Source organism: Vitis riparia, chromosome 18 (genome assembly GCF_004353265.1).
Source record: "Vitis riparia cultivar Riparia Gloire de Montpellier isolate 1030 chromosome 18, EGFV_Vit.rip_1.0, whole genome shotgun sequence".
In the NCBI taxonomy this organism is placed as follows: domain Eukaryota; kingdom Viridiplantae; phylum Streptophyta; class Magnoliopsida; order Vitales; family Vitaceae; genus Vitis; species Vitis riparia.
The window spans coordinates 7,409,869-7,436,632 of record NC_048448.1 but is presented as its reverse complement, the minus strand read 5'-3'; the positions used below and the strand labels follow the sequence as shown (position 1 = coordinate 7,436,632).

At 32.4% G+C, this 26,764-nt stretch overlaps 1 protein-coding gene, 1 long non-coding RNA gene and 1 other non-coding gene across 6 annotated transcripts; 2 read left to right on the top strand and 1 right to left on the bottom strand.

The window, feature by feature from the left end:
- Positions 1-3,424: 3,424 nt before the first annotated feature.
- LOC117906880 lies at positions 3,425-5,618 on the top strand. The gene is made up of 2 exons (XR_004649915.1): positions 3,425-4,995; positions 5,081-5,618. It is a non-coding gene; the product is annotated as an uncharacterized LOC117906880 (long non-coding RNA).
- A 9,647-nt stretch (positions 5,619-15,265) lies between these two features.
- LOC117907322 (heptahelical transmembrane protein 4-like) lies at positions 15,266-20,255 on the top strand. 4 transcript variants are annotated; one of them, XM_034820825.1, is made up of 5 exons: positions 15,266-15,348; positions 15,442-15,514; positions 17,381-17,654; positions 17,848-18,172; positions 19,362-20,255. In XM_034820825.1, exons 3-5 carry the CDS (start codon positions 17,386-17,388, stop codon positions 20,013-20,015), a joined length of 1,248 nt encoding a protein of 415 aa, XP_034676716.1. In that variant the 5' UTR covers positions 15,266-15,348; positions 15,442-15,514; positions 17,381-17,385; the 3' UTR covers positions 20,016-20,255. The 4 variants fall into 4 exon arrangements, with proteins under 4 accessions (XP_034676716.1, XP_034676719.1, XP_034676718.1 ...); XM_034820828.1 differs by lacking the exon at positions 15,266-15,348 and having other exon boundaries at positions 15,377-15,514; positions 17,848-17,978; positions 18,093-18,172; XM_034820827.1 differs by lacking the exon at positions 15,266-15,348 and adding an exon at positions 15,614-15,743 and having other exon boundaries at positions 15,377-15,514.
- Positions 20,256-20,981: 726 nt separating this feature from the next.
- Positions 20,982-21,055, bottom strand: TRNAT-AGU. Its single transcript has one exon. It is a non-coding gene; the product is annotated as a tRNA-Thr (tRNA).
- Between the last annotated feature and the right edge of the window lie 5,709 nt (positions 21,056-26,764).

The following is a 26,764-nucleotide window of genomic DNA, read 5'->3' as shown; positions in this document are numbered from 1 at the left end:
TTCCGTTTCTTTCATGTTTCAATAAAGAATCATTGATTAAATTTAAAATATTTTTGGTGACAACCAGTGAGATCAAATTGAGCATAAATGGATATGCAAATTTTAAAATTTGTTAGTATAATCATTTAGTACTCCTTTTAGACATACTTTATGTTTTATGACTTTATAAATAAAAAATAATAGCAATTTTTATATTAAATATACGAATTTTTTAAATTTTATCTTTAAAGTACCCAAAGTGAATAATGACTCTAAAGAGGAAAGGTTAATGGAATAGGCAGAAAACTTCAATTATGTATCATTGAATTTTTACAATATATACACACACGAGACACAAAAGGGCAAAAAAAAAGACTATTCACAACCTATAATAAATAAAATATGAATATGCAATTGGTATGCTGATTAAACAAAATAAATGATTCTACCTATTAATCTATATAAAGAGTAATTTTATTCTACATCTTCATGATAATTTTTACACAAATTTCAAAGTGGTTACATCAGCTATGGAATGTCTGTTTTAATTGCGGGCTTTTTTTTTACTTGTACGCCTATTTAAAAAATAATTCTTAAAATATGATACTTTGAAAAATAATTTCAAATCTATTGTAGTTTTTGTCAGGTGTTTCCTGAGGAGACATCTTTTATATTTTTCATATCAACCATAAATATTAAAAAAAATTGAATATATATTAACAGTGTCTCATCAAAAGACACTTTTTCATAATTTTTTTATTAGTTATACACGTTAAAAGAAATTTGGATTTATACTAAAGAATTATCATTTCCATAATACCATAAAATCAAATTAATACTAAAAGAGTCTCTTCTTTGATAATTTTTATATCAGTCACATAATGAAAAAAATTGAATTTACATTAAAGGAGTCTATACAATTGCACAAAATTGAATTTATACTAAATGTATCTTTTGAAGAAACACTTTTCATAATTTTTATATTAGTCACTTATCAAACAAATTAAATTTATACTAAAAATGTCTCTTGAAGGAAAACTTTTCAATATAAATTTAATTTTATGGAATTGTGAAATGTGTCTTTTAAAAATACACTTTTAGTATAAATTCAATTATTTCAATAGATGATCGATGCAATAATTGTTGAAGGTGTCTCTTCAAGAGACAACTTTAATGTAAATTTAATTTTGTAAAATTGTAAAAAGTGTGCCTTAAGAAAACATCTTTAGTATAAATTCAATTTTTTTATTATGCAACTGATATGAAAACTATGAAAAATGTCTATTTAAAAGACGCTTTTAATATAAATTCGATTTTGTAAAATTATAAAAGGTGTCTTTTGAAGAGGCACTTTTAATGTAAATTCAAATTTTTTTAACGTGTGTTATTGATATAAAAATTGTGGAATGTGTTTCTTGAAAAGGCACCTTCGATGTAAATTCAATTTTTATGAATGTGTATAATTTATATAAAAATGATGTAAAGTGTCTTTTTAAGAGTCACCTTTAAAAGTGACAGATATTACCATAGATTTGGAAATGATTTTCATTGTACTGTATTTTAAAATTTTAATTTTAAATTCATCTTACAATTATAAAAAATCCCTTATAGCCGATGGGTTTGTAGCTAGAGCAGACTTTTCTACATTTCATTGACTTTTCTTCACAACCTACCAAAGGTAGTTAGTCTCTTCTTTTGAGGATTAGGTCCATCGATTGGTTAGTCTTCAAGGTATGCCTTTTCTAAGGTCCTCAGTGGGTAAGGTAAATTTTGATAGTTTCAATAAGAATAATGAATCAAAGAGGATTGTATGGTGATTTGTTTGGAAAGTATGAACTTTCCTTATTACACCCCTACAAGATGGTGCTTCCATCAAGAACACCAATCTTGGATTGAAGCAAAATTAGTAGTGACAATCATATAGTTGATCATTGATTACAAGTTATACTCACAACCAATTTTAAATTAGAACTATCACTTTAATATAATTGTGACTTCGCAACCAAGCCAACAAACATTTATTTGAATTCGTTCAAAGTATAACTTTCAATTTAATCTACATATTTTTTAGAACCTTTGAGAGATAAGTTGCAAGTGCCACCACACACCCACATATATCCACGAAGTTTGAATAACAAATAAAAATTCTTAGTTTTATTAGATTTCATATTTTATATGACTTAAATTGATTATCAAACAATTTTTTCTATTTGGTGATGGAGAAAATTAATCAATAAAATAATAGAAGAGAAAATGATTTTTGTTATAATTGGTTAAGTTTTATTTATTTTTTATTATTATATTGAAGAAAAATGAATAGAAATTGATTTCTTTTCAATCAGTTTTAAGTAGATGTTTATTTTTTATTTTTTATTTATGTTATATTTATTTACTTGATAAGCCACAAACATGAAAAGTGGAGAAAAACATTGAAACATTGAAATATATTTATGTTTCAACTTTATTTCCAAAAACAAAATGAAAGTTATTCCTACCTTTTGATTTTCTTGTTGTACAAAGAGAACTAGGAATTATAGAAAAAAATGCTTTCTTAAAAATTAATAAAGAAAATTTAAGAGAATGGATAATCAAATATTTAGAGCCGGTTTCTTTAGAAGTAAATAAACCATTTAAAAATTTTATAACACTAGTTTGTAGTTATTTTCTAAAAATAATTTTTAAAAATAAAGTAAAATAGATAAAGGATTTTAGAGAACAACTAGAAGTTGTTTGTAAAGGTTTTCAAAAAATAAAAGAAAATAATGAAAATAAAAATAAACATATAGTTTTAAGAAAAACATAAAAAATAAAATAAAATATAATACATTCTCTTTCTTCTTTGGTTCCTATTTACCAAATCAAACTTCAAATATTATCCTTTTTCGAATAACACATGTTTTTCTAAATTTTTCATTTGATAAATAGATTATGAAATAAGTGATATTTGATCTATAGGATTAATAATTTTGGGAAATGATTTAAAACTTAAAAAATGATTTTATTAATACTAAAAAGTCATAGAAATCAAAACTGATCTAATTATAAATATTAAAAACTCATGAATGAGAATTTATTGTTACTAATTTTCCAAGTTTCTTATAACTATATTTTTTCCTTTTTTTTTAGGAGAATAAACTTCATATTAAGCAAAACTAAATGCATTTGATTGGTAACAAATCTATTGAGGTTTGTTAAGCTGGTGCGAAGAAATCCTCATTCCTAATCGAAATATAGATAAGCGACCTGTCAAACAGGCTGTCTGTGGTTGTGCGTTGAAACCACGCTGGGTGGCGAGAGGAGAACACGCTATCCACGGCGAAATATATGAAATATCTCCAACGACTATAACAAACGTCTCCAACCGTCCATCTCTCATAAGACTACCACTCATTCATTCACAGCCGTTGGATCATTCTAGCCCTTGTATAAATAAAGGAGCCGTTCTCATTTCTCTTGGGCGTTCTATGTGTTCTCTCTGGATTTTTCCTTCAGATCTGGGTCTTCAACCATTTCCGGCCTCCGATTTTCTTCCATTCCCTGCATATAAATCAACGATCAACCGTTTGATTATGGCTTTTTGTCATTTCACTGCCGATTTTTATGTTTTACGCTTTCAAGTTTTCTTTAAATTTTCTTCTAGATCGTCTCTTTCATAAGGTATGTTGAATTGCAGTTATGTTGAATTTGCAACCGTCTTTGTTTGGGATCTCGAAGAGGAATTAGGGTGCAGACCTTCAGGCCGCCGGATCTTTGTTGTACGTGGATGTCTTGGTTTCGGATTTGCCGATATTCTTCTGGATCTGAATTACGTCGATGGTGAATGTTGCCTGAAGCTGAAAGATCTTCAGTCACCTCTTATCTTCGTATGTGAATCACAGAGTGGTGCAGCGATATACCATGACACAGATTTTTTGTGTTCGGTAAAGGTAGGATGAGGGAGGGCAAGAGGGAGGAAAGGAAGAGGATGAGATGTGAAAATTATAAGTTATGCGTATACGACGAAGGTTGTTTCTTGTTGTTATGATATGACCTTTGCCATGTCAGGTGCGCTTGCATGGCAGGTCGAATAACCTAATAAAATTATTCAGTTTCTTGTTTTTGTGGGGGATGGCACGGCGTATTTGGCCGGCTCTCCCACTTGGTGTGTCGTGTCCCCCTTCTCTCTTTTCCTTTTCTTGGCATGCTACCATTAATTGGCCATTCTCGTTGGACTGATCGGATTGTTGCTACCTCAATCCTTTGTCCATGCCAAATAACTTGTATGGTTAAAAGCAAGACCTCCGCACGCCCTTCATGAATGGTGCCAAGTCAAGAAGGTATATGGGCCAATGTTCTTGACCAATATCTCATATACATCCTCTAATATAAAAAAAATTCATATACATCCCATAATATTACCGGGTCCAATTTTCTTCATAGTTCTTGGAATATTTCATACACATCCCATAGCATTATATCGGCCAATGTTCTTCATAGTATTTGGATTATCTATTTGAAATAGTTATTTGATAGCATTATTACATCCACAAATACATTCAGCAGATTTACGTGATGGCTTCCCAGAACGTTAATCTTTATTAAGCACGATTAACATTATTCATTCCATTGTTGACCTTACAGTATTGTTATAAAATATCACTAATATACAATTTTCCTAGTATATTGGAGGGTTTGCATTTATGCATTTTTTTAATCTTGTATCATGTTTAGAAATTGTATTATTTATGGCCTGTAGATGAAGAACTGAATATTCAATTGCGAAGTTTTGGTTGTTGGTTTGGGTTTAGATAGTTACATGTTTGTGTTTGTAACATTTGCCTCAGTGGCTGTTTGTTTTCAACATATTTTTGTATGTTGTAAAAGAGGTTCATAAAATATTTTCTTGAGGGTGACCATTCCAGCTAGGGCTGTCTCAAAAATTTTCAGAATTCTGTCAGGAGTTTTTGTGTACATCACGGTGTTTGTTTTGCTGCCAAGACAAGGAGGGGCTTGCTTGCAGTAGTCCTCACGATCATGGTAAGCATTACTTTTAAATATATTGTTACTTGAATCATTAATCCCAAATTTTGGTCTGTTTATTCTGGCTACTGTGTCAATGTAGGCACATTTGCCATTCATACTGGTGGGCTTAGGTGCATTCTGCAGCAGATTGTTGTAAGTGTTTGCAGTTATTGGATTAACATTGTCATTTTTATTTTCTGTAAAGATTAACATGTCTTAAATTGTTATGAAGCATGATGGCAACCCTTTAATTTATAAAGGTTGTGAGATTGACATTTCCTAAATTATTTTTTGCTGTATCTTAATATGACTGCTGTATCTGTGTAGTTCTGTCACATGATCTTTAATGGGCTTGTGAGATTGGCATCGCTTGATTTCTTTTATGCTGTATCTTAATGTGACTCTGCTTCACCATTGTAGCTCTGTTACATGATCTTTAATGTTGGTGGTTCAGCTTATTTTGCCATTGCTACTGGATTCAGTGTTATGTTTTCCTTCCCTTTGTAACTTGTACTGTCTTTTAATTCAACCTATGAGGCCCCCTCACCTTGATTCAGCTATCTCTCTCTTTTTTTTTTTTTTAATTTGCTGTATGTAATATTAGATTCTGTATTTTGGTTGTAACTTGGGTGTTGTGATAGTTGTGATCTTGCACACATGTCATGAATGATGTTAGAGCATTCATTATTTTTTTAATAACTAATTATTTTGGTCAAACCATTTACCCTATTTCACATTTAGAACATACTTCTAGCATTAAAATTGTTATTGAAGAAAAATTCAACATTTGATAAAATTTAGAAAGAACTTTTAAAAAGTTAAAATCACTTGTAGTGTTTCTTGAGGAAAACACATATATTGAAAGCACTTTGAGTGGAAACATTGTCAAATGCACTCTTAGGTGTTAGGTCCTCCTTTACCCCACAAAACCAAAGCTAATGACAATCTTTCCTCCTAATTACTTGAATCAGACTGGTAGTTGGCGTTTGTAAAAAATATAGTTGTGATGTTTTTTTGGTTCTTAAAATAGCAAAATAACTGGTGAAATTCAATCCTATTATATTTTAAATTTTAAGCAAAATTGTATTATTTTAAACCGGATCACATTTTTTATTTCCTATTACATTAGTGTGTTTCTTTAAAGCATTGTATTTTTGCAACTTTATTTGTAATTTTTCATCCTTTATTAGAAGATATTAGTTTAACTAAAGCTGTGTCTTGTTCTTCAGAGTGGTGTGTGATTCAATAATCCATTCGACCATGGGGTTTTGGGTTTGTATTTTTTTTTTCTTTTCTTCGGTTTGAAAATTTCGAATGTGAAATTTTTTTGCAGACCTTACGTATGCAAGTCAGGGCAATCAATAAACGTTTTCATAATACTAGATAGCCTCCATTTTTGGCCGTATTGTTACAAGAAGTTTCTGTATATCCAGTTGCCTGAAACATTGCCCACTCCTCCATTTACATGCTTCTGAATTATTATTTAAGACTCAGGTTAAGATACACGGTTGTGTTTGTTTATTCTTCCTATTGCCCTTGTATTTTAGCTTCAGGATTGTTAGCAAATTGCATCAGGTATGCTTTTAGAAGACTGTTTGAATGCATCTTTCTTCTTTCCCCCCAATTGAATATGCATCTAATTTTTTGGCCATGGGGCAGCTTGTGCTAAAGCACCAATTTAGCAGATTTACAAGGTCTTCTCCTACTTGATTTGATGGTTGTAATTAATAAATTCTCTCTGACCTAACTCTGTTAAATAGTGGTATGGAAGTTTGTCCTGTCGTCTTCCAAATAGTTGTTTGTGTTTCGGTAAATTGCATTTGATGGTGGTAAGAAAATGGTGGGTGGGCGTAGCATTGACCTTCCTCATTTCTTGTCCAGAAATTCCATTTTTCTTTTTAATGGGATTTGGGTTCACTAATAAAAATTCAAGCATATCAGGAGAAACTGCAAATGTAAATAAAAGTTTTGAGAACAAAGATCTATATTCATACAGAAAAAGCATTCGTATGCAACATACATCAATTTTCTTTAGAGCTAAACATGATCATTAGTTCCTTTTATTTTTTATTTTTTAGGCTTTTGAAAGTCCCACTAAAATGATGGACTCAGAATTTTAGTTATTACGATATTTATTAATTATTTATCAGTTCTCTATTTTATGATCCACAAACCTGTGACATTTTAAGCTTTATGCTGTCTTAAGCTTTTGAAATGTGGATTGTCAGAAAGGTTATGTAAATTTGTGATAATAGGAAGAGGTCTGGTGAAATTTGGGTGGATCCAAGCTCAAAATGGTAAGAGTGCTCAAACAGCCTGCGAATGGTTTGAGAGGCTGGTGGTTCGACTCCACCGGGATCCTGCTAACATATTTTTTTCACTGACTCCTGTGGTCCGCCTAACCCTTTCAATATAACTTGATTTTGAGAATGAAAATTTAAAATCTTTTCAGTATTTTAAAAGATTAAAAGATTTCTTTTGTAATTAGAAGTATCGCTAATCTCCTTTTTAATGTTTAAATAAGGTTTTTAAAGAAGGGGGGCGATGTACTCACCTTCTTATGTTTGTACACTTATTTGTTTATTCATTATATTTTTAAATTTAAAAAGGTATGTGAAATTTCTAATTTAGCCAATTTTTTTACTCTAGATCATCCATCCAAAAAAATCCTCTAACTCTACCTTCACTTCTTCCTAACCTTGCCCTTTCCATTCCTATTTTCTTCCTTCGACTGAATTCACTTCTGACTCGTCTAAGAAGACCTTTTTGAAGAATTGTCCTTGGAGGTAACAGGATCATATTTGAGAGAAACTTTACAGCTAAGTTTTTTTTTTAAATTAATATTAACATTTAAGTTTATGATCACATAATGAAAAAATGGGGGATGTAAAAGAATTTTGAGAAGAAAAAATGGTGAGAGAATTTAATTTTATGACTTTTGAAGTCTACAAGGCTTTGTTCATTTTTTAAGTTTTAGGTAAAATAGAAAGAAAAGACAAGTGAATTTTGAAAAAAATCCAAGAAAAGTGAAGTCAAGCGTGCAAGAAAATTTATCAAGCTTTGGAACACCTTGGGTACATTTAGGATCTTTTACTTGTTCATGTATTATTTGCATTCTCGGTTCTTCTTGAAATTAAGCAGGAAATTAAGCTTTAAAGATAACTTTTTATCTAAACTTTATTGAGTATATCGTTCAAATTCTTTGATATTATTTATAGGTCGCAAATTTATAAATAAAGAGTTCTCTTTCATTTATTGTTATGAGAACATCTGTAATAAATTCTCTACTTGTTTGTCTCATTTAAAACTTCTTTCTTTTGGTGTATTAATCATGCACTTGTAAATCATTCTTAAAATTATTTGAAGAGAGATTGCAAAACCCATTGGAGTCGTGAATTTAATTGTAAAGACTTGAAGGCTTAGGTTGAACTCTTGATATAGTCCTCACTAGAAGGAGGTCGAGGGGAAATGAACATGAGTAGGATTTACCAAACCACTATAAAAACCATATTTACATCTTTCTAACTCTATGTCTTTATATTAATTAAACTATTCCTTGTTTAATCAAAAGTATTTTTCAAAAAAAGTTTTAAAATTCAATTTACCCTCCTAGTGTGTCTTGTTTAATTAAATTAGGGTGTTTTGCTTAATTAAATTAGCTTTGTTTCACAATTATTTTTTCAATTTTCTTTTAGTATTTTAGCCATTTTAACCAAAGGATTCAATAATGCTTTTATTTATACAAATAACCTTCCCCTTTTAAAACTTGAAAGATAACTTGTCTTGGACAAAAATGTCTTTTTCTTTTTTATTTTTCCCCTCTAAGACATGATTTACCCTTATTTTAGGCCCTTTTTTTTTTTTGTCTATTTTTTCTTTTTTCCTTACCCTTGTTCTCTTTCATGTTCATCTCACTTTTTTTCTTTTCTTTGTTTCCTTGTAGTGTAGAAACTTGAACTCTCAATATTCTTTCCTCTACTTTTCATTAATGTCCATGAAAAAAAAAAGGAACCAACCAACTTTATTTTTCCTTTATATTTTATTTTCTTTTTCATTTAAAGAGATGTAAAACCTCATTTTACATTGCAAAAAAAAAAAAAAGAATTCTCCACTATTAGTTATAAAAAAAAGAGTTGAAGAGAGATAAATAATTAGCTCAAAAGGAGTTGGAAAACTTTTAACCATGTGAGAATATCAAATGATAGCAATCAATGAATCCTATGTGAAAAATTATGATGATTTCAATATTGTTGACAAGTTCTCAATCACACCTAAATTTAACTATGTTTGAGTTCCATTTATAAAAACTAAACTAAAGTTGAGTTTTATATTAAAATGTTCATTTAGACTTAATTATGATTAAGCATCATGTATGAAGAATTTAATCGAGGTTAAGTTCTTTAAAATATTTACCGGAACTTAACTATTATTAGGTTTCATTTACAATAAGACTCAACTAAGGTTAATTTCTTAGTTAGAATATATATTTAAACTTAATCATGGTTGAGTTATAATTAATGAAGAATTTAGCTAATATTAAATTCTCAATCAAAATATTTACTTGAACTTAAATTATGTTTGGTTATGTTTCATTTATATAGGCAATAATATAATTCTTGTCATTCCAAGTAATAAATTCATCCAATTATTTAACTATTAGTGGTTTCATAAGATTAAGTATGTAATCGAGTATAATAATTTGGTCATACCAATTTTTACATAATATGAAAAAAAAAAAAATGGTCATTATAAAAATAATAATAATAAAAATGAATGCAAACTAGAAAACCAACAAATCTTCCTATGTGTCCACTAATTGAGGACGTCTTCCAACAATGTTATCTGACACAAATGATCTCCTTCAATCTAATACCAAATGCATCCTCTCTCAAGTGATTTTAAAAGAAAACATGTAGAAACAAACTATCTAGAGAAACACAAAGTTAGTGGGGGGTGGTGGCTGTGGAGGGGAGAGAAGCTCAAATTTGGTTCCCTCTAAAGATTTGGGTATTTGGATAGTTGACTTGAAATTTCGTTTCCCTCACAATTGAAGCTTTATTTCTCTCTCATTTAGGGAAGTTTCTTAGGCTCTTTGTTGCCATTGTGACAATTTTATCAATCTAACTTGATCTTTTTTTTATTATCGCATCTTTACCTTCATCTCAAGACACTCAAATGATTAATTCTTTTGCATCCTTGTGATGAAAATAGCGGAGATATCAAGATTTCTCCTTACATTTATATCATGAATAAAAGTGAAACATACTTATTTTGTTGGATTTTGAGTTTTTTAAAATGATAATCGATTGTGTAAAAGATCGATATTGTTCTCTTTTGTGTATCGTGATCTGAGTATAAAACATGAGATTTTTTTATTTTTTATTTTCATATATAGAATTATTAACTTTTAACTTTATCAATCAATATCAACTAATTTTTAATAAAAAGTGAAGTTAATTATTCTTTAATATTTTTGTATGTACTTCAATTTAAATTAAGTTTTATTTATAAAAATATTTAAACAATTCCAATTTTTCTGTTATAATTGATGCACTTAAATTATATTATGGTTAAGTTTCATTTATAAAGAATTTTTTAGTAATAATCATTTGAATTTTATTATAATAAGTATATTAAAATTAAATTTACATAGACCTTAGCTATAGTTAAATTCTTAGTCATAATAGTGATGTGGACAATACTATGACTAAATTTCATTTACAAAGAACTTAATAAAGATTAAATTTTTATTCAAAATGTGGATCTACACTTAACTATAATGAAGTTCACCAAAATGACAATAATTTTTCATAGATGAGATTTGCTACTTACCATCATTTGATCTTATTGTATAGATATAGATTTTAAATTTCTTTCAGACTAACTCTTTATCTCTCTTAAAACTTTTTCATAACTAAAAAAATGAAGATTAATTGCTTCTTTATCTCTTTTTTTTTTTTTTTGTAATAAAAAATGGTAAGGTAGGTTTCAAATTTCTTCACCATATACTAAAAATGGAAATAAAGAGAGAGTATAAAAGAAAACAAACAGATTATTAACATCATTTGATACCTTCTCATATCCTATAATGAAGATTAAAGAAAAAATAAGTAAGGGCTTTATTACAAAGCAAAAAGAAAGGAAAAAAGAAAAAAAAATGTGAAAAAAGAAAGAGAATGATGTTTTGAAGTATGAATAAGAACTAATTTAATTAAAAGAATCATCCAAGAAAGGTTTGGGGGTGGAAAATGATAAATTATATACCCAAAAAAAATTATAAACAACACAAAGAACAATATAAAAAAGTTTAAAGAAAAGAAATGCAAACTCTTTTACAATAGTTTAGCAAGTCATATTCTAATTACAAGTAGAGTTTCATTGGGACTATGTTAATGGTCTATAAAAACTGGTCATCCCTCACTTTCTAATAACCAATACCAAAGTTTCAGAGAATCTTTTCATACATCTATCTAGATGAATTTTTTCAAAACCCGAGTTGCACACGTCTCGCTTACAGAGTGCACCCAATGTGAGATCTGACTATTGAATCCTAGAGGTAGACCATTGGTACCCTAGTGCACTGAGTTCGTCTTTCATGAGGGTAGATCTATTTCAAGGACAATGTTTGTCACGTCTCAACCGATAAGTTTTTCTTCTTATTAATTATGTTCTTTGTTTGTGTCTTTTGAGCTAGTTATTTGTTTCCATACCCTTAAATCCAACAGTCTTGAAATATATCCAAATGGAAATTTCTCTAATTCACACCCGTCCTGACACCTCTAAAATTGATCCCTTCAATGGGTCATTCTTTAAGAGATGGCAGAAAATGGTTTTCTTTGTACTTGATGTAGTGAACTTGGGACACATTTTGACTGACCCAAAACCAGAAAATGGTTCTCATCTATTTCCAACTTGGGAAACTGGAAATGATAAATTATAAACCCAAAAAAAATTATAAACAACACAAAGAACAATATAAAAAAAGTTTAAAGAAAAGAAATGCAAACTCTTTTACAATGGTTTAGCAAATCATATTCTAATTACAAGTAGAGTCTCATTGGGACTGTGTTAGTGGCCTATAAAAACAGGTCACCCCTCACTTTCTAATAACAAATACCAAAATTTCAGAGAATCTTTTCATACATTTATTTAGAGGAATTTTTTCAAAACCCGAGTTGTACACATCTCACTTATAGAGTGCACTTAAGGTGAGATCTGACTATTGAATCCTAGAGGTAGACCACTGGTACCCTAGTGCACCGAGTTAGTCTTCGAGGAAGGTGGATCTATTTCAAGGACAGTATTTGCCACGTCTCAACCGATAAGTTTTTCTTCTTATTAATTATGTTCTTTGTTTGTGTCTTTTGGGCTAGTCATTTGTTTCCATACCCTTAAATCCAACACTTTTGAAATATATCCAAATGGAAGCTTCTCTAATTCACACCCGTCCTGACACCTCTAAAATTGATCCCTTCAATGGGACACTCTTTAAGAGATGGCAGGAAAGGGTTTTCTCTGCACTTGATGTAGTGAACTTGGAACACATTTTGACTGACCCAAAACTAGAAAATGGTTCTCATCTATTACCAACTTGGGAAACTGGAAATAAACAAGTTAGAGATGTTATTCTGAGTACCCTTTCTAATGAACTTTTTGATATTTATTGTCAATTTAAAGTTATAAAGAAATTTGGGATGCAATGAATAAAAAATATATTTTGGAAAATACAGGAACTTAGAAATATGTCATAGGGAATTTTAGAAATTTCCAAATGACCGAGGGTAGAGATGTATCATCTCAAATCCATGACTACCACTTGTTGATTAATGACTTAGCTATTGAAGACATTAAATTACCCAAACCTTTAGTAGAGACTTTTCGAGAGTTTTGGAAAGATTACAAAAATAATATGAAACATAAAAGGAAACAGATGTCCTTAAAAGATGTCATAATCCACATTAGGATTGATGAACAAAAACCAAAATATGGACAATGTTGAGAAAGTTAAAGAATTGTCTTCTAAGGCTAATGTAGTAGAAGAAAAATTTCTAATAGGATTCTTTCCAAAAATATAAGACTAATAGAATAAAATAAAAAAATTATTTACACTCTTCATACACAATTTATTATAAACCTTTTAAATACATTTTAGGAAAGTTTTTGAAAGAATTTAGTTCAAAATTTCAATAGAAAATAAGAAATCATCCTATTCTTTAGTAAGAATGATTTTTATTTTTTATTTTTTTATTTTTATGTTCAATGATGATGATAATAACATTTTAAGGGCATAAAAACAATTTAAAATTAAATGTATAACCAAAAACCATCTAACACAAAGCCCTAGGTCACTTTAAATCTTTAACGATTCTAAGTTTTCATGATATTAATCTTCTTTTATAGTTACTTGCATTTTTTCTTTAAATTTTATAAATAAACTTGAAAAACTTGATTGAATCATTAATAATCTTAAACTTATTTTTTAATTATTGAACTTGATTAGGAAAACCCTTAGGGGGTGTTTGGTACACGGGAATAGGGAGTGAGAATAGACATCTCATTCTTTTTCTCCCTTATTCCTATGTTTGGATAAATGTTAAGAAGGCGGAAATGAAATAAAAAATTATTCCGGCAGAAATCAAATCCAACTTATGAGTCGGATTTGCATTCATTAAAAGTAGGTGGTATTCTGATTCATTAAACTTATTTGATAATATAAAATAACCTAAATTATTATTTTACCCTCTTATCTTATTTTTCAAACCCGATGTTTATCTTCTTTGTAAAGGTCTATCCATTCATCATCCACTTCTTATCTTTTTTTTTTTTCTCTTTTTTTTCTTAGTAAAATATAATTCTATAGCTTTTTTTGCATGACAAATTATTTAAAATTTTGATAAAAAAAAAACAACGAATATTTAAAATTTTTTAAGGTTATGGATTTTATTGGATATGATACTTGTTGAAAATTAGAATAAATTTGAATTCTTTTATTTCCTCTTTTGAAAATAGGAAAAACATTTGCTAGCTTTGAGATTTAAATATTATAATAAATAATTTTTTTTGAAAATATAATTTTATAACTACTTAAGCATGACAAATTATTCAAATTTTTAATAAAAATAATAATTGAATATTTGTGCATTAGGGTTATACGATTTTTTATGGTTAATTTTTTATTTATTGAGTATATATATATATTTTAGTCTTATTATTTAATAACAAAAACCTCTCAAATTTTATTTTTTTAAAATAAAAGTAAAAATAAAAAAATATTTTAAATTATATGTAAGGATATTATTGTAAATTTATTTCTTTTTAATTTCCATTCCTATTATTATCAAACATTGGAATGGAAACAAATAATCATTCCAATCTTGCATTCCTAAGTTCATCCAAATGCTAGAAATGGAATCATCAAATTCATTCCATTCCACTAAGAAATAGGAAAGGAAACAAAATATTATTTCCATTCCCTATTCCGACATACCAAACACCCCCTTAAGGTTAACATAAAGGAAACAGACTGAAGGTTATTTCACAAGTTGGGTGGCACCGTAAGCACCATTTAAATAAAATAAAACCAATACTTTTAGTTTTTCCAATGAAAATCTATTTATTAATTTACCACTATGCCACTTCAATCCCTTCTCATTCTTTCCTCATTCAAATTTAGATGGTTAAATTTCGACTATTAAATAAATGTATATAAAAAATTAAGACGTGTAAATAAACCAAACCTAGATAGAGATGTAGCCACTAAAGGCACAGTGGCAAATAATAATCATACTTTTAGTGGTGTTTACATCTTGAAAAAGATTCAACCCTACACGTTTTCTTCTACAATATTCACAAGAAATTTACTCATATAAAAAAAGTACTTTTATAGAATATTTTTATTAAAAGAAACTAATTACAAATTTGAGCTATTTTCCAACAAAAATTTGTGATTATTTATAAAAAAAAATTATAAAAGTGGTTGACTTCAAACTTTAAATTAATTGTGACTGCGCTTGTAATTCTTTTTTTTTTCCAAATTTTATAATTAGTAAACTTGTATTGCAAAAAAAGGAAAAGAAGAAAAGAAAGCCAAAAAATAAATAAATAAATTAGAGCCGACCAAGAATTTTGTTTTGAATTAAAATTACTGTTTGTAAGATGAAAAAGATCTATGATAGATATGAAAAATAACATCAATCAGGCATATCCTTCTACAGATACCGAAAATATAATTGGGAACAAAATTAATAAAATCAATAAAACCAGGAGAGCTCTAGACCTGTGTGCCGACTGCCACGTAGTGGTCCAGCTATTGTTATCATCGGACATTTGTCAGAGATTTATTTTTTTGGAATTCTACGACCGCTTGAAGTAATAAATTTTTTTTTTTGTCCATTTTTTTTTTTGGAGGTTTTGATCCTCATTTCCCTTTCTCTCTCTCTCTCTCTCTCTTTTATTCTTCAGGGCGGTGACTAGGGTTCTTTCTTTTATCTGTCGAAGATAATCTTGAAACTCAGGCTGTATTTTTCAATTTCAGGTATGATGTATTTGAATGGCAAATTTGGATGTTTAGATTTGTCGTTGATTTGTTTCGGCAGTCATTGCTTGTGAATCGGCTGTTGATTTTATCGCCTAGCTCCTAGCGTGGTTTTCAAGCAAAACTTCTCCGAAGGGATACGCACACGCCCTTTACGAATTAGATAGAGCTGTTTTCTTGCTATGGTGATGGAGGGAAGGCGTAGAAGAACGGAGTGTTTAGACAAAAGGTAGTTTTGGGCAAAAAGGGTGTCAGTTGGATTTTTAGACACGATTGACTAGATATCGTACTTAATCTCTTATATTTGTGAATTGGCTATGGATTAATTTTCAGGCATATTCAGGTGGAGGTCTCATGGTGTAGTTTCACAGAGATGCTTTAAAAGTCACAACTCAATCATATGCTAGAATTTCATAGAGATGCTTTAGAATGTGAAAGTCTGCCTGACTCTGGATTTCTGGGATCCAAATAGGGTATAGAGCTATTACAATGAGTAAAAGATTATACACTTTATGGAATCTAACATTGGTAAAATTAGGAACAGAGATGAGGGAAGTGAAACGCTATTAGATACCCACAAGTGATGGTTTTCATTTCATTGGGTCAATTGTTTACCAGGGGAAATCTAAAGACATTTATGAAAATTATGCCCAGCAAGCCTTATCTAACTGTTTGGGGCTAACTTTATGAGTTTAAAAAATGAACCATCACAGTTCTAGGATTATTTTTCAAACAGCTATCTACCTAGCATTAACCTTCAGCTGTTCATGTCAAATCCCTTAGAGGCTACCTGGTAACTGGAGAGGGCTTGGTGTGAACCTTGGCAGTAGGGAAATGTACTGAATTAGTTATGTAGTCCACACTCATTCCATCAGGGTAACCCTCTGCAATTGCCCTGGACTGTAAAAGGGTCTTCATGAAGACAGTAGAAAGTCCATGTTTGATATAAGGAACTGCATGCATAGGTATTTGACCATCTAAAACCTCAAATTGTGACACCCACAAGGTTGGAAAGGGCATTATCCATAGAACCACAGTGAGGTGGATGAGAAATGTAGAAATGCATTTGAAATGTAATGTGATTATTGTATCTTAGATGAAATTAACGATAAATTTTATAATTTGATTATAAGGTACTACAACTCTGAAGGATTTCTAGTTATTAAGGCCAAACAAGGGCTTGTTGCCTATCAAAAATAAAGGAGAAAAAAAAAAAATCCAAACAACGGCTTGTCCCAATTCCCAGTCTGCCTAGCACAGCCTGCCATATTATGTAGTTTGAGTTCTCTTGAGCTAGACACTGATTTATTGCAGGGTCAAATTAATTTCATGGGTAGAAAGGTTTTCTGGAGATTGAGCAAACCATGATTTATCTTTAAAAATGGCCTCTTTAAGAGCAAACACAATAAATTAACATGCATGATAGTTGTCACAAAAACTCAGTCTCCCACCCACCAAAATGGACCTTATGGATACGACTATCTAAAGAACTTTTGATTGTTGATAAGAAGTCTCTTGCAGAGAGAAAGTGGCGCCTAGTTCTTTTGCAGGAAGATATCCCTTGACTCCTAGTGTTTATCTGTTTTTTTCACATTAAACTAGCTTTTCTTGGCTCCAAGAATTAAAAAATATAGAAATTCTAGCTACCTGCCTACAAGCAGCAGCAAGTTAATACTGATATTACTACTACTATCTAGGAATCTTAGCTACTAGTAGTAGTAGCAGCAGCAGCATATCAAGTTTGCTGGATCCTTATTTTTTTAATGTGTGACTCTTTGTTTCTTTTGCATTGGTTTAGCTTTATTTATTGGGTTTTAATATATGATTGTTTGACTATATTTGGTTTCTTATTGTTTTTGGTTCAAGTGAAAATGAGTAGCCGCCATGAGGGCAGGACAGCTTCATCTGAAATATTTGAAAATCGGTCCGACTGTGAAGATGAGAGTAAGGTGTGCTCAAAGGCAATGAAAGGAAAGAAATTGTGGAAGAGAGTGAGATGCCAGCTCGTTGAGTATCACTCATTACCTGGGTATTTGAGGGACAATGAATACATCTTGGGTCATTACCGATCTGAATGGCCATTGAAGCAAGTAATCCTCAGCATCTTCACCATACACAATGAAACGCTCAATGTTTGGACGTAAGGAGTATATCTCAAAAACTTGCAACATTTCCTTACTCTATTGTTTATTGTGTAGTGATTTGGCTATTCTTTCTTGTGAATATTGTGCTCTTCCTGTCTGCAGTTGCATTTTGATGTTTATCCTGCAAAGGCCCATGTATCTCCATCTTTATAATTGTTTTTTCTCAAATGATTGTGGCACTTCTTTCAGGCATTTGATTGGTTTCTTCCTTTTCCTGTCGCTAACCATATACACTGCAATGAGGGTTCCAGAGGTTGTGGATCTTCGTTCCTTTCAACATTTGCCAGACTTTCTTAGAAGAGCTGATCTGCACAACATTCGTTCAGTACTCTTGAATTGCCTGCCTTCCTTACCCAACATGCCTAATCTTAATAGATTAACAGATGAGTTAAAGACATCTTTGCCTTCAATGGATTTTCTCTCGTCACTTTCAGGTTGGCATGTTTTAGAACTTCTCTCCAACTGCTTGCCTGAGCGGTTTTCCCCTACCAATCAAACAAGTGAATGTGTTCTGGTAAGATACTGTTCCTTATCATTGTTCCCAACGATAATCTTATAAAAGTGCTTTGCTTATTTATGAAACTTTATTTGATGGTCATGAGAATGTCATTCTTTTACTTTTATAGCTAATACCTAATGGTGCCTATAAAAAAGAAGTTTTAGAGAGTTACAGACCCAATGAATTGACAGCTGGATCTTTTTCACATGAGAAATTGAAACATGGTAAAATTCTCATGAAACATTTGTAATGGACAACTACTCATGAGAATTTTAACTTCAGTCTGAGAGAAACTCAAATTGTTTCCCTCCTTAAAAATGTATTGGAAAGTAAACATGTTCTCCTAGTAACATTTCAATGCTGGAAAAATTCTCAATATGGTAGACTGCTGATTGTTATTGTGGTCATGTACTGCATCCTCTTCAACTTGTTTTTGATAGGAACGTCCTTCTGAAATTGTACTGGTACCAAGATCAGAAATGACTGGTTATGTGGTTGACCACCTGTTTGCTTGTAATCTAAATCAGTTTGGTTTGGGTTGTACTCCTAGTAGACACTGGGCTAGAGAATTTGGGCAGGTCTATTCTCGTCAAAATAACATGTTTATCAGCATCTTGGCATTTTTTGCTTTAACCATTGTTGGCTTTAGTGTTTGTATAGTATTAAGTTTCTGCAGTGCAGCCTTTCATAATGGAACCATTTAAAGATCTTTATTTGTTTCTATTTTTCCCTGTTCTATAATCTTTCTCTCTCTGATACACACAAACACACGCGCACACACACACACATACACGTACATGTTCATTTAAGACTGTGTTTAGTGCCTAGATTAGAGTTTGTTAAGATATTTTACTGCAATCCTGTCATTTTATGCATTATGCGTGATAGTCTCAACTACGAATAAGATTGAAACTGTTCACATTTTATATGCAGTGAAATGCTTCTTCCAAACAGTCTTGTGAGTTTATGAGAATTTGTTTCTCTATGAGAAGAAAAATTCTTTTTTGCTTCATTGTCGTTTGAGATAGTCTCAACAATGAGCTGAGATTGAAACTTTTCACATTCATATGCAGTGAATGCTTCTTTCAAACAGTTTTGTGGGCTTGTGAGGATGTGCTTATCTATTAGATGAATTTTGCTTTTATGTTTCGATATTGTCTGTCACTGAAGCCTTTTGGTTGACCTTTTGTTTGATTAATTTCAGTGTGCAGTGAAAGAAGGTGCAGCAAACTTGATAGCTCCCCTGATGTTCCAGCCAATCACAAGATGGCCCTTTTTTGCCTTCTTAGGCGGTGCAATGTTCTGTTTGCTATCAAGCAGTATATGCCACCTCCTCTCTTGCCACTCAGAGCGCCTTTCCTACATAATGCTCAGACTTGACTATGCAGGCATCGCGGCCCTCATCTCCACCTCCTTCTACCCTCCTGTCTACTACTCATTTATGTGCAACCCCTTCTTTTGCAGGCTCTACTTGGGCTTTATAACAATATTTGGGATTGCCACCATTATTTTCTCTCTCCTTCCAGTTTTCCAGAATCCTGAGTATCGCACTTTTCGTGCTTCTCTCTTCTTTGGGATGGGTGTGTCAGGTGCAGCTCCTATACTTCATAAGCTGATTTTGTACTCGGACCAGCCAGAGGCACTCCAGACCACTGTTTATGAGATAGTAATGGGGGCGTTTTACGGGATTGGAGCATTGATTTATGCAACAAGAATTCCGGAGCGGTGGAAGCCCGGCAGGTTTGATATTGCTGGGCAGAGTCACCAGCTTTTTCATGTGCTGGTTGTGGCGGGGGCTTACACCCACTATCATACTGGGCTGGTCTACCTCAAGTGGCGGGACTTGAAAGGCTGCTAGAAATTGAATCCTGCGAGGTTTCTTTGTTTGTGTATTGAGGAAAATGTGTAAGAAACTAATACCTCAACCTTGGCTTACACCCACCACTTGTTGGCATACGCTCCTTGGTCAAATCAGGATTCTAGGGCCAGAGTTGAATCTTGTGTTCTTCCTGCATGTAAACAGTAAACAGTAATAAGCTAATCCCCAATAGTAATTGGCACAGTGGACTTTCTATTGAAATCTACTTATTCTAGGAAAGCAGCTTTTTTTTGAGTTTTACATGATTACCATTGAAATGGCAGTTTCGATTACTATTCAAATATAAAAAATTAAAAAAAAAAATTGATTTTTTTTATAAATGCATTTCTTCCCCCTTCCCCTCTTCGTTTGCTTTATTAATTCCCTCATATACTATTTAACTTATTTTTTTATTCAACTTTGTTTCTAATATCATTAAATGAAGCACCAATTCATATCATTTGTAAGCCCAATTAAAAAGAGACATTTTGAGTTCGTTTTGTGATATGTCAAGGGAAGTTCTTTGACTTCTTTCTTTTCATTTTTTTCATTTTTTTTCTTATGTTAAAAGCTTAAAAATATATTAAACCAACCAAACCTGATTCAAATCGATATTATTAGTTCAATTTTCATTTATGAAATGCTTTGTTCTATTGAGTTTTTTATTTGATGAAAATTCTCTAATGTGAATCAAATCAAACCAAAACGTTGTTGAACAATGTGGTTTAGCGCATTTTACATAAATATACAAAGAAATTTCCATTTTTGTGCTTGATTATACCTAAATGTGGTTGTGTTAAAGATGAATATATGAACAAAGTCTAATTATTGGGCTTTGGGCTTACTGTTGTGGGCTATAATATAAACAATAAAAACCCAAATTGATTAGTATTCGGGTTCAAAATAAAATAAATCTACTTTAATATTCAATCGAGCCTCAAGCCCAAAATGTTTTGAATAAAAGAATGCTTTCATTGAGAGTTGAACTCAAGACCTCCCGCTTACTAAACGGGTGCTCTAACCAACTGAGCTATGAAAGCAATGGTCTTTTGCTTTCACTATCTAAATTATGACTTCAGCCAATGGGTTTTATTTTTCTAAGGAGTGGCAGAAACTTGTCAGACGTCCATCCACTTCACCCTAGCCCAAGGTTGAATCCGGAGTTACTTCCAGTTGGACCCAAATTCAGTTTGGCCCTCAGGCCATCCGGAATTCATTCCGGTTTCCAAAGTAAGCTTGGAGTATGAGAAAGACGGAGACGATTTACCATTCAGCCAAATTAATGTATTCGCAGAAAAGACAAATTTACCGAAAAAATTCTAGCAAAAACAAGAAGATATTTTGGTAAAAAGAAAAAACAAAATATTTGATGCGTATAATTATCCAATAATGGCATAAACCAGTGAGGGTGGACCATTTGAGAAGACCCAACCTTGGCAGCTACTTAATTGTGCTCCACACATAAAAATTGGAAAATGGGACCATTCGTGTCCTGGAGTGCCCATGATCATGTTATTATTTATTCCACTAGCCACCAAGTAAATGACACCCAGGTTCCGGACATTAATGCCTCCAAAACTAACATTCTAGCCCTTATTTTTAATTCATCAATTTAATGCAATATTGTTACACAAACAATAAAAATTCAATTGAAATGAAGGGATAATATCATAATACTTAATAGTATGGCTGTATGACCATGAGATTTGTTTTGGAGGGCCAGGAAAAGTCATATTTATATATTTATATATATATACATGTAGTGGGAATTGGGGCAAATTTCGGCTCCGGGAATCGGGCCCTGAAATCTGGAGGGTGTCCCCATAATGATTGTGAAAGGATAGGACAAACATTGAAGTGGGTGTGGCAGCTGATTCAGCACAATGCCGTGGCACTTGCTCAACCTGGTAGGTGGATCCAGTACAGTTCCAGTACAGCGTGGGTCCTGTCTCCACATCAGGCATTCATCCTCACCTCACCTTCTGTTTTTCCTGCCTCAACCCCATCCCCCCCTCCCCCTCGGTCCTCTCTATCTACTTAATAGCCAATACTACACTCCGCTTTATCATCCTTTTATGTAACTGAATCAGTCCCTCAACCATTCATTATTCAAACCCCTTACTTCATGTCATTCATTACTTATTTTTTGCGAAAAATTAATATCATATATAAATAATTATGTTGACTTTCAATTTAAAGCTGAAAATATACATACCTAGAGAGAGTTCGTTTCAATCATTAATTAATAACTGCAACTGCAACTCAGACGTCATCGGCCGGATGGCAAGGGTGGATAAGGATGGAGCCTGATGGCTTCTCCTCCTCACCACAATCCAATGGGTTGTTTGGATAAATTTCATAACCCCCTCTTAACCGCTTCTTATTTAATTGATATTTCATCTCTTGCAATAACTCGTAGGGGCGGATTGAGATGAGACTCTCTAGCCCAGGCCTATATGAGCTAATATTTTGATTTCCGGGCCTATAACAGGGCTTCAAGTCAGATTGGATTCGAGGTCTGACTTCTGGGCTGGCAACTGGCAAGCCTACAGATTTTAATAAATGTATGGAAAATTCTATGTATATATATATATATTATATTTTATGTGGTTGACATTGCAGGCGGTATAGATAAATTGAGGGTTGTAGGGTTTGTTAAGAAAGGACTAGGTCCAGATGAAGTTGAAGCCCAGTACATGGTATTTGAATACAGGCTTGAGAGGGGACTAGTGTGGTTGAGGTGGGACCTTCTTTTTACGGCCAAAATTTCCATAGCCAGTTGCTTGATGAATGGTAAGGGGCACCACCCACAGCAATCTCAAATGTAGAGATTAATCCGGGCATTTTGTGAGGATTTGATAAAGCACTCATAGCTACAAATCCAACATCCAAACATGCAGCATATTCAATATTTGAAAGTCAGTGGCTTTCTAAGCTTTATATATATTATATACCATCAACTGTGTCAGTGGGAGTCTTAATTTCACACACCATATTTCATTTGTAAATGGTATATAGATGGTTGTGATGTAGATATTTCTCGATAGGGAACCATTATTCTACATAGAAAAGGATAGAACATGCTTGTTACCAGTTACCAGTTACCAGTTACCAGTTTTCAGAAGGAGGACTGAGAGAGGACTAAACACCCTGGCAATAATTCAAAATTGGAAGCAATGAACAGAGTGTCCAGGGACGATGGGCTTCGAGAGAAAGAGAGCTTCTCTTGAGTGTGAATGGTCATTAATTAGTTGTCATACTCAGAATGATATCCGGTTATCATGTCAGGTCCACTCAAACATTATTAGTGTAGATAGCCTGCATTATTGGGTTGGGAAGACTTTTGAATTTAGAGGAGATGGCAGGTAAATCACTTTCTTTGTTTTTCTTTTCTTCTTCATTTTTTTTCTTGATTAAGCCCTACGTTTTGTTTTTCTAAAGAAATCTTTTGGATAATTACACATGGGCCTGAATGTTTTGCATGCTAATCCCGCACGTGGATCAGGATGGAGTCTGTTCAAGTGCCAAGTGCTCTGAATGTGATATGGATAGGGATTTGAAGCTACCACTTTGTAACCATGCCCTTTTTCAATCTTGAAAGACTACAAGGAGAGGGGGATTTGACTTTTTATGTCTTTGATGTAGACTTTAGTTGGTTGTATAGCCAGGAAATTTTATTTATTTATTTATTTATTAAAATTATCCTGTTGGGAAAAGGCAGGAGAATCTTGGAAGGGGTATGAACGTGAGAGATACATTTAGCGATGTTTCCACCGCAACAAAGTGGGAAATGGAAATGTTTGACCTTACATTTGTGGGGGGCCATGCTAGGCAAAATCAGAACCGCATACACCAAAGCCCATGCTGTAATAGCTGCCCCCTTATAACATCCACCATCAATTTCAGAGCTCCGTGGAAGAGAGAGAGAGAGAGAGAGAGAGAGAGAGAGAAGAGACTGTCGGAGCACACACCCTCACAGTAGTGAAATTGGGTTCAATCACTGCGCCACTTAATTCATTGATTTGAACCCTCGATGGATCCTCTGTCAAACGATTAAAAAAAATAAAAAATAAAGTAGATATAGACCAAAAGAAATTCTTGGAAGCTCTCTTTCATCCACAGGTTACACTTCATTTTTTTTTTTTTCTTTTTTTCTTTTTGACTTGAAAAAGCCACAAGCAGGGGCATGTGCACATCAGATTGGCGTTTGGGAGCATTTGAATAAAAGGGGCACCGTACTTGGTCCCATCTAAAGTCTCGCATTTCATGGCCCTCCGACCACAAAATTAGGCGCACCGCTCCTTCATCTTGTTTCTGACGTTTTTCTCTTTTTCTTTTTTCCTCTTTGGGAGGGTGATGTCCTTCATGGGTCTCTCATTTAATGGTAAGCCGACTGCAAAAATTTTAACCGTTACGTGAAAAAAATTTCTCAAAAATTTATCATTATAGTTATCCTAAAATTTTAAAATCTTGAGGGGTGTGTGATCGACTTTTATTATTAAAATGAAAGTCGTAATATCTTTAAGTGATTAAAAAATGACTTAATGTAATTTCCCCCTCATTGATGGGGAAATTACAGAATGTAACAATGGGTCAAAATTTCTCAAAAATGATACAAAATTTAAGTTTAAAGACAGGATTCATTTATCTGTAAAATTTATTAAAAAAAAAAAAAAAAAACCAATAGGAAAGTCAACTTTTGATGACATAGTACATTTTTATCTTCTTGAGCCTAGTATATATTCACTGTGCAATGGTTGTTGAACATTAATTGAAGTACCTAAAGGCGTGTGTTTCTCGCGTGTTTCTGCCTCACCAAAACCCCTTCTCACTTATATTTTTTAACTTCCGGTGTCTCATTCTTCAAGAAGCATTTCTTCTAAAAAAACATTTGACCACGGTTTTGGAATTCCAACCAAAATCTCAGCACTCCATTACATGTGTAGGAAGCCGTCGGTATTTGTAGGGCACCAGCAAGAGAAATCTTGAATAGACTAGAGTTGTATGATTGGATTTGTTTAGTGCACCGGAATTGTATTCCAAGGTGCTCCCATGCCAACGGCACTTTGATGTGCAAATTTCCTTAGTTACCTACTATTATCATTTTTTATTTTAATTGATGTTGTTGGAAAATGGGTCCAGATGAATGAATTTAACATTTTTCACAAACTTAAAAACTTCAAGAAGTGAAAACGTTTTTGCTTCTTAAAGTTGAACGGTCTTTTTTTGCCTTTCTGAAATATATGTAAAGAAAGACTTTGACTTTTTTTTTCAAAATTATTAAGTTTTTGAATTCTAGTGTTGAAGTTCTTAAAAAAATTCTTCTTTCGTTCCTTTAATAGTAATAAAGTCAATTCAATTTATAGAGAGTAGTTACAAGTGTTATTGTTGTCACTCAACATCGTTTTATTTTAGACAGACCTTTGCAATTTTTAAAACATCAACTGAGAATGTAAATTCATTTTAAGGAATGTTTATTTATTTATTTATTATTATTATTATTTTATTTTCTTTTATGACGGATTAATCAGGTGATTACAGATCCCACAATAAAATAATCAATGGAAACCTACTCACAGTTGGTTGAGAAATATCAGGAAATATCTAGTCAAAAAGGAACTTCTAATCAATTACGTAAGTCACCAGCTGTGGTAAGCAAGGAGTCAAGCACGAAGTATCAGCATAGACCAAGGTCTCCCAATTAATACCCATTAACAACAAAAACAGTTCCGGGAGAAGATGCAGCCTACCAGCCTAGGGACAGCAAAATTCAAGGTAGTTGTGCCCAACCTACCCACAGGGCTCATGATCAATATTACCCTCAACGTCTATGGAAGGCCCTTCAAATTTGAAGAGGGAGGTGTAGTTATTGCTCAAGGTGCCTGCTTCAGCTAATCAGCTTCTGCTTAGGTTGAATTTAATGTTGCCATATTTAGAGGGTATGTAGTACTTACACTGTTAAAGACAACATTAATTTCCTGTTCCCAATGAATTTCCAAACTTGCATCTTATCTAGCTGTACAACTGGACATGCATGATGCCGCACATGATCATTGGTTGTGGAAAGCCCACCCTAAAAGTGAGTTGAAAATGACTGTCTGCACGGCACAGTGGAAACAAGTCCTATTCTTGCAATATGTTGGCAAAAGCTCACCCCAATTGTGGTAAGAAGTGAAATTTTTGTTCTATTCATCAAAGACGAATGATAGATTCTCAGATCTTCTCCAAAGAGATTCTGAGACAAAACTGTTGAGAAAAACTACCATGGGTGACGTGTTAAGCACACCCCCTCATCTCTCTCCAGACCTGCTTTTTCTCTCTCGTTTTTTTTTCTATGAGGTGAACTTAGGGAGAGGAAACGTGGGTGTCAATGAAGTATGTTGAAAAGGGACTTTTGAAGGTTACAATTTTACCATTTTTTGGCACCAAAAAAGGGTTCAATCCCCATTTATAGACCTATAGTAATGTGGTGGGATGCAGGTGTGATTTCTTTCACTTATTTCAAAATTATGTATACACCAATCATTGTCTCATTAATTGAAAAATACGAGGCCAATTTAAAGGGTGATTGACACCATCCAATAAGAAAGAATAATATTTTGGTACCATCCATTGAAGGTGCATGTGATGTAGGGCACTCTGATTAGGCAGAGCCGCAGAGATGAAATGAGAGGAGAAGAACTCCAAAGCAGTGTAATAAACTCAGTAGCGTCATAATGATTAATGACCATCGCATCAGAAGCGTTATT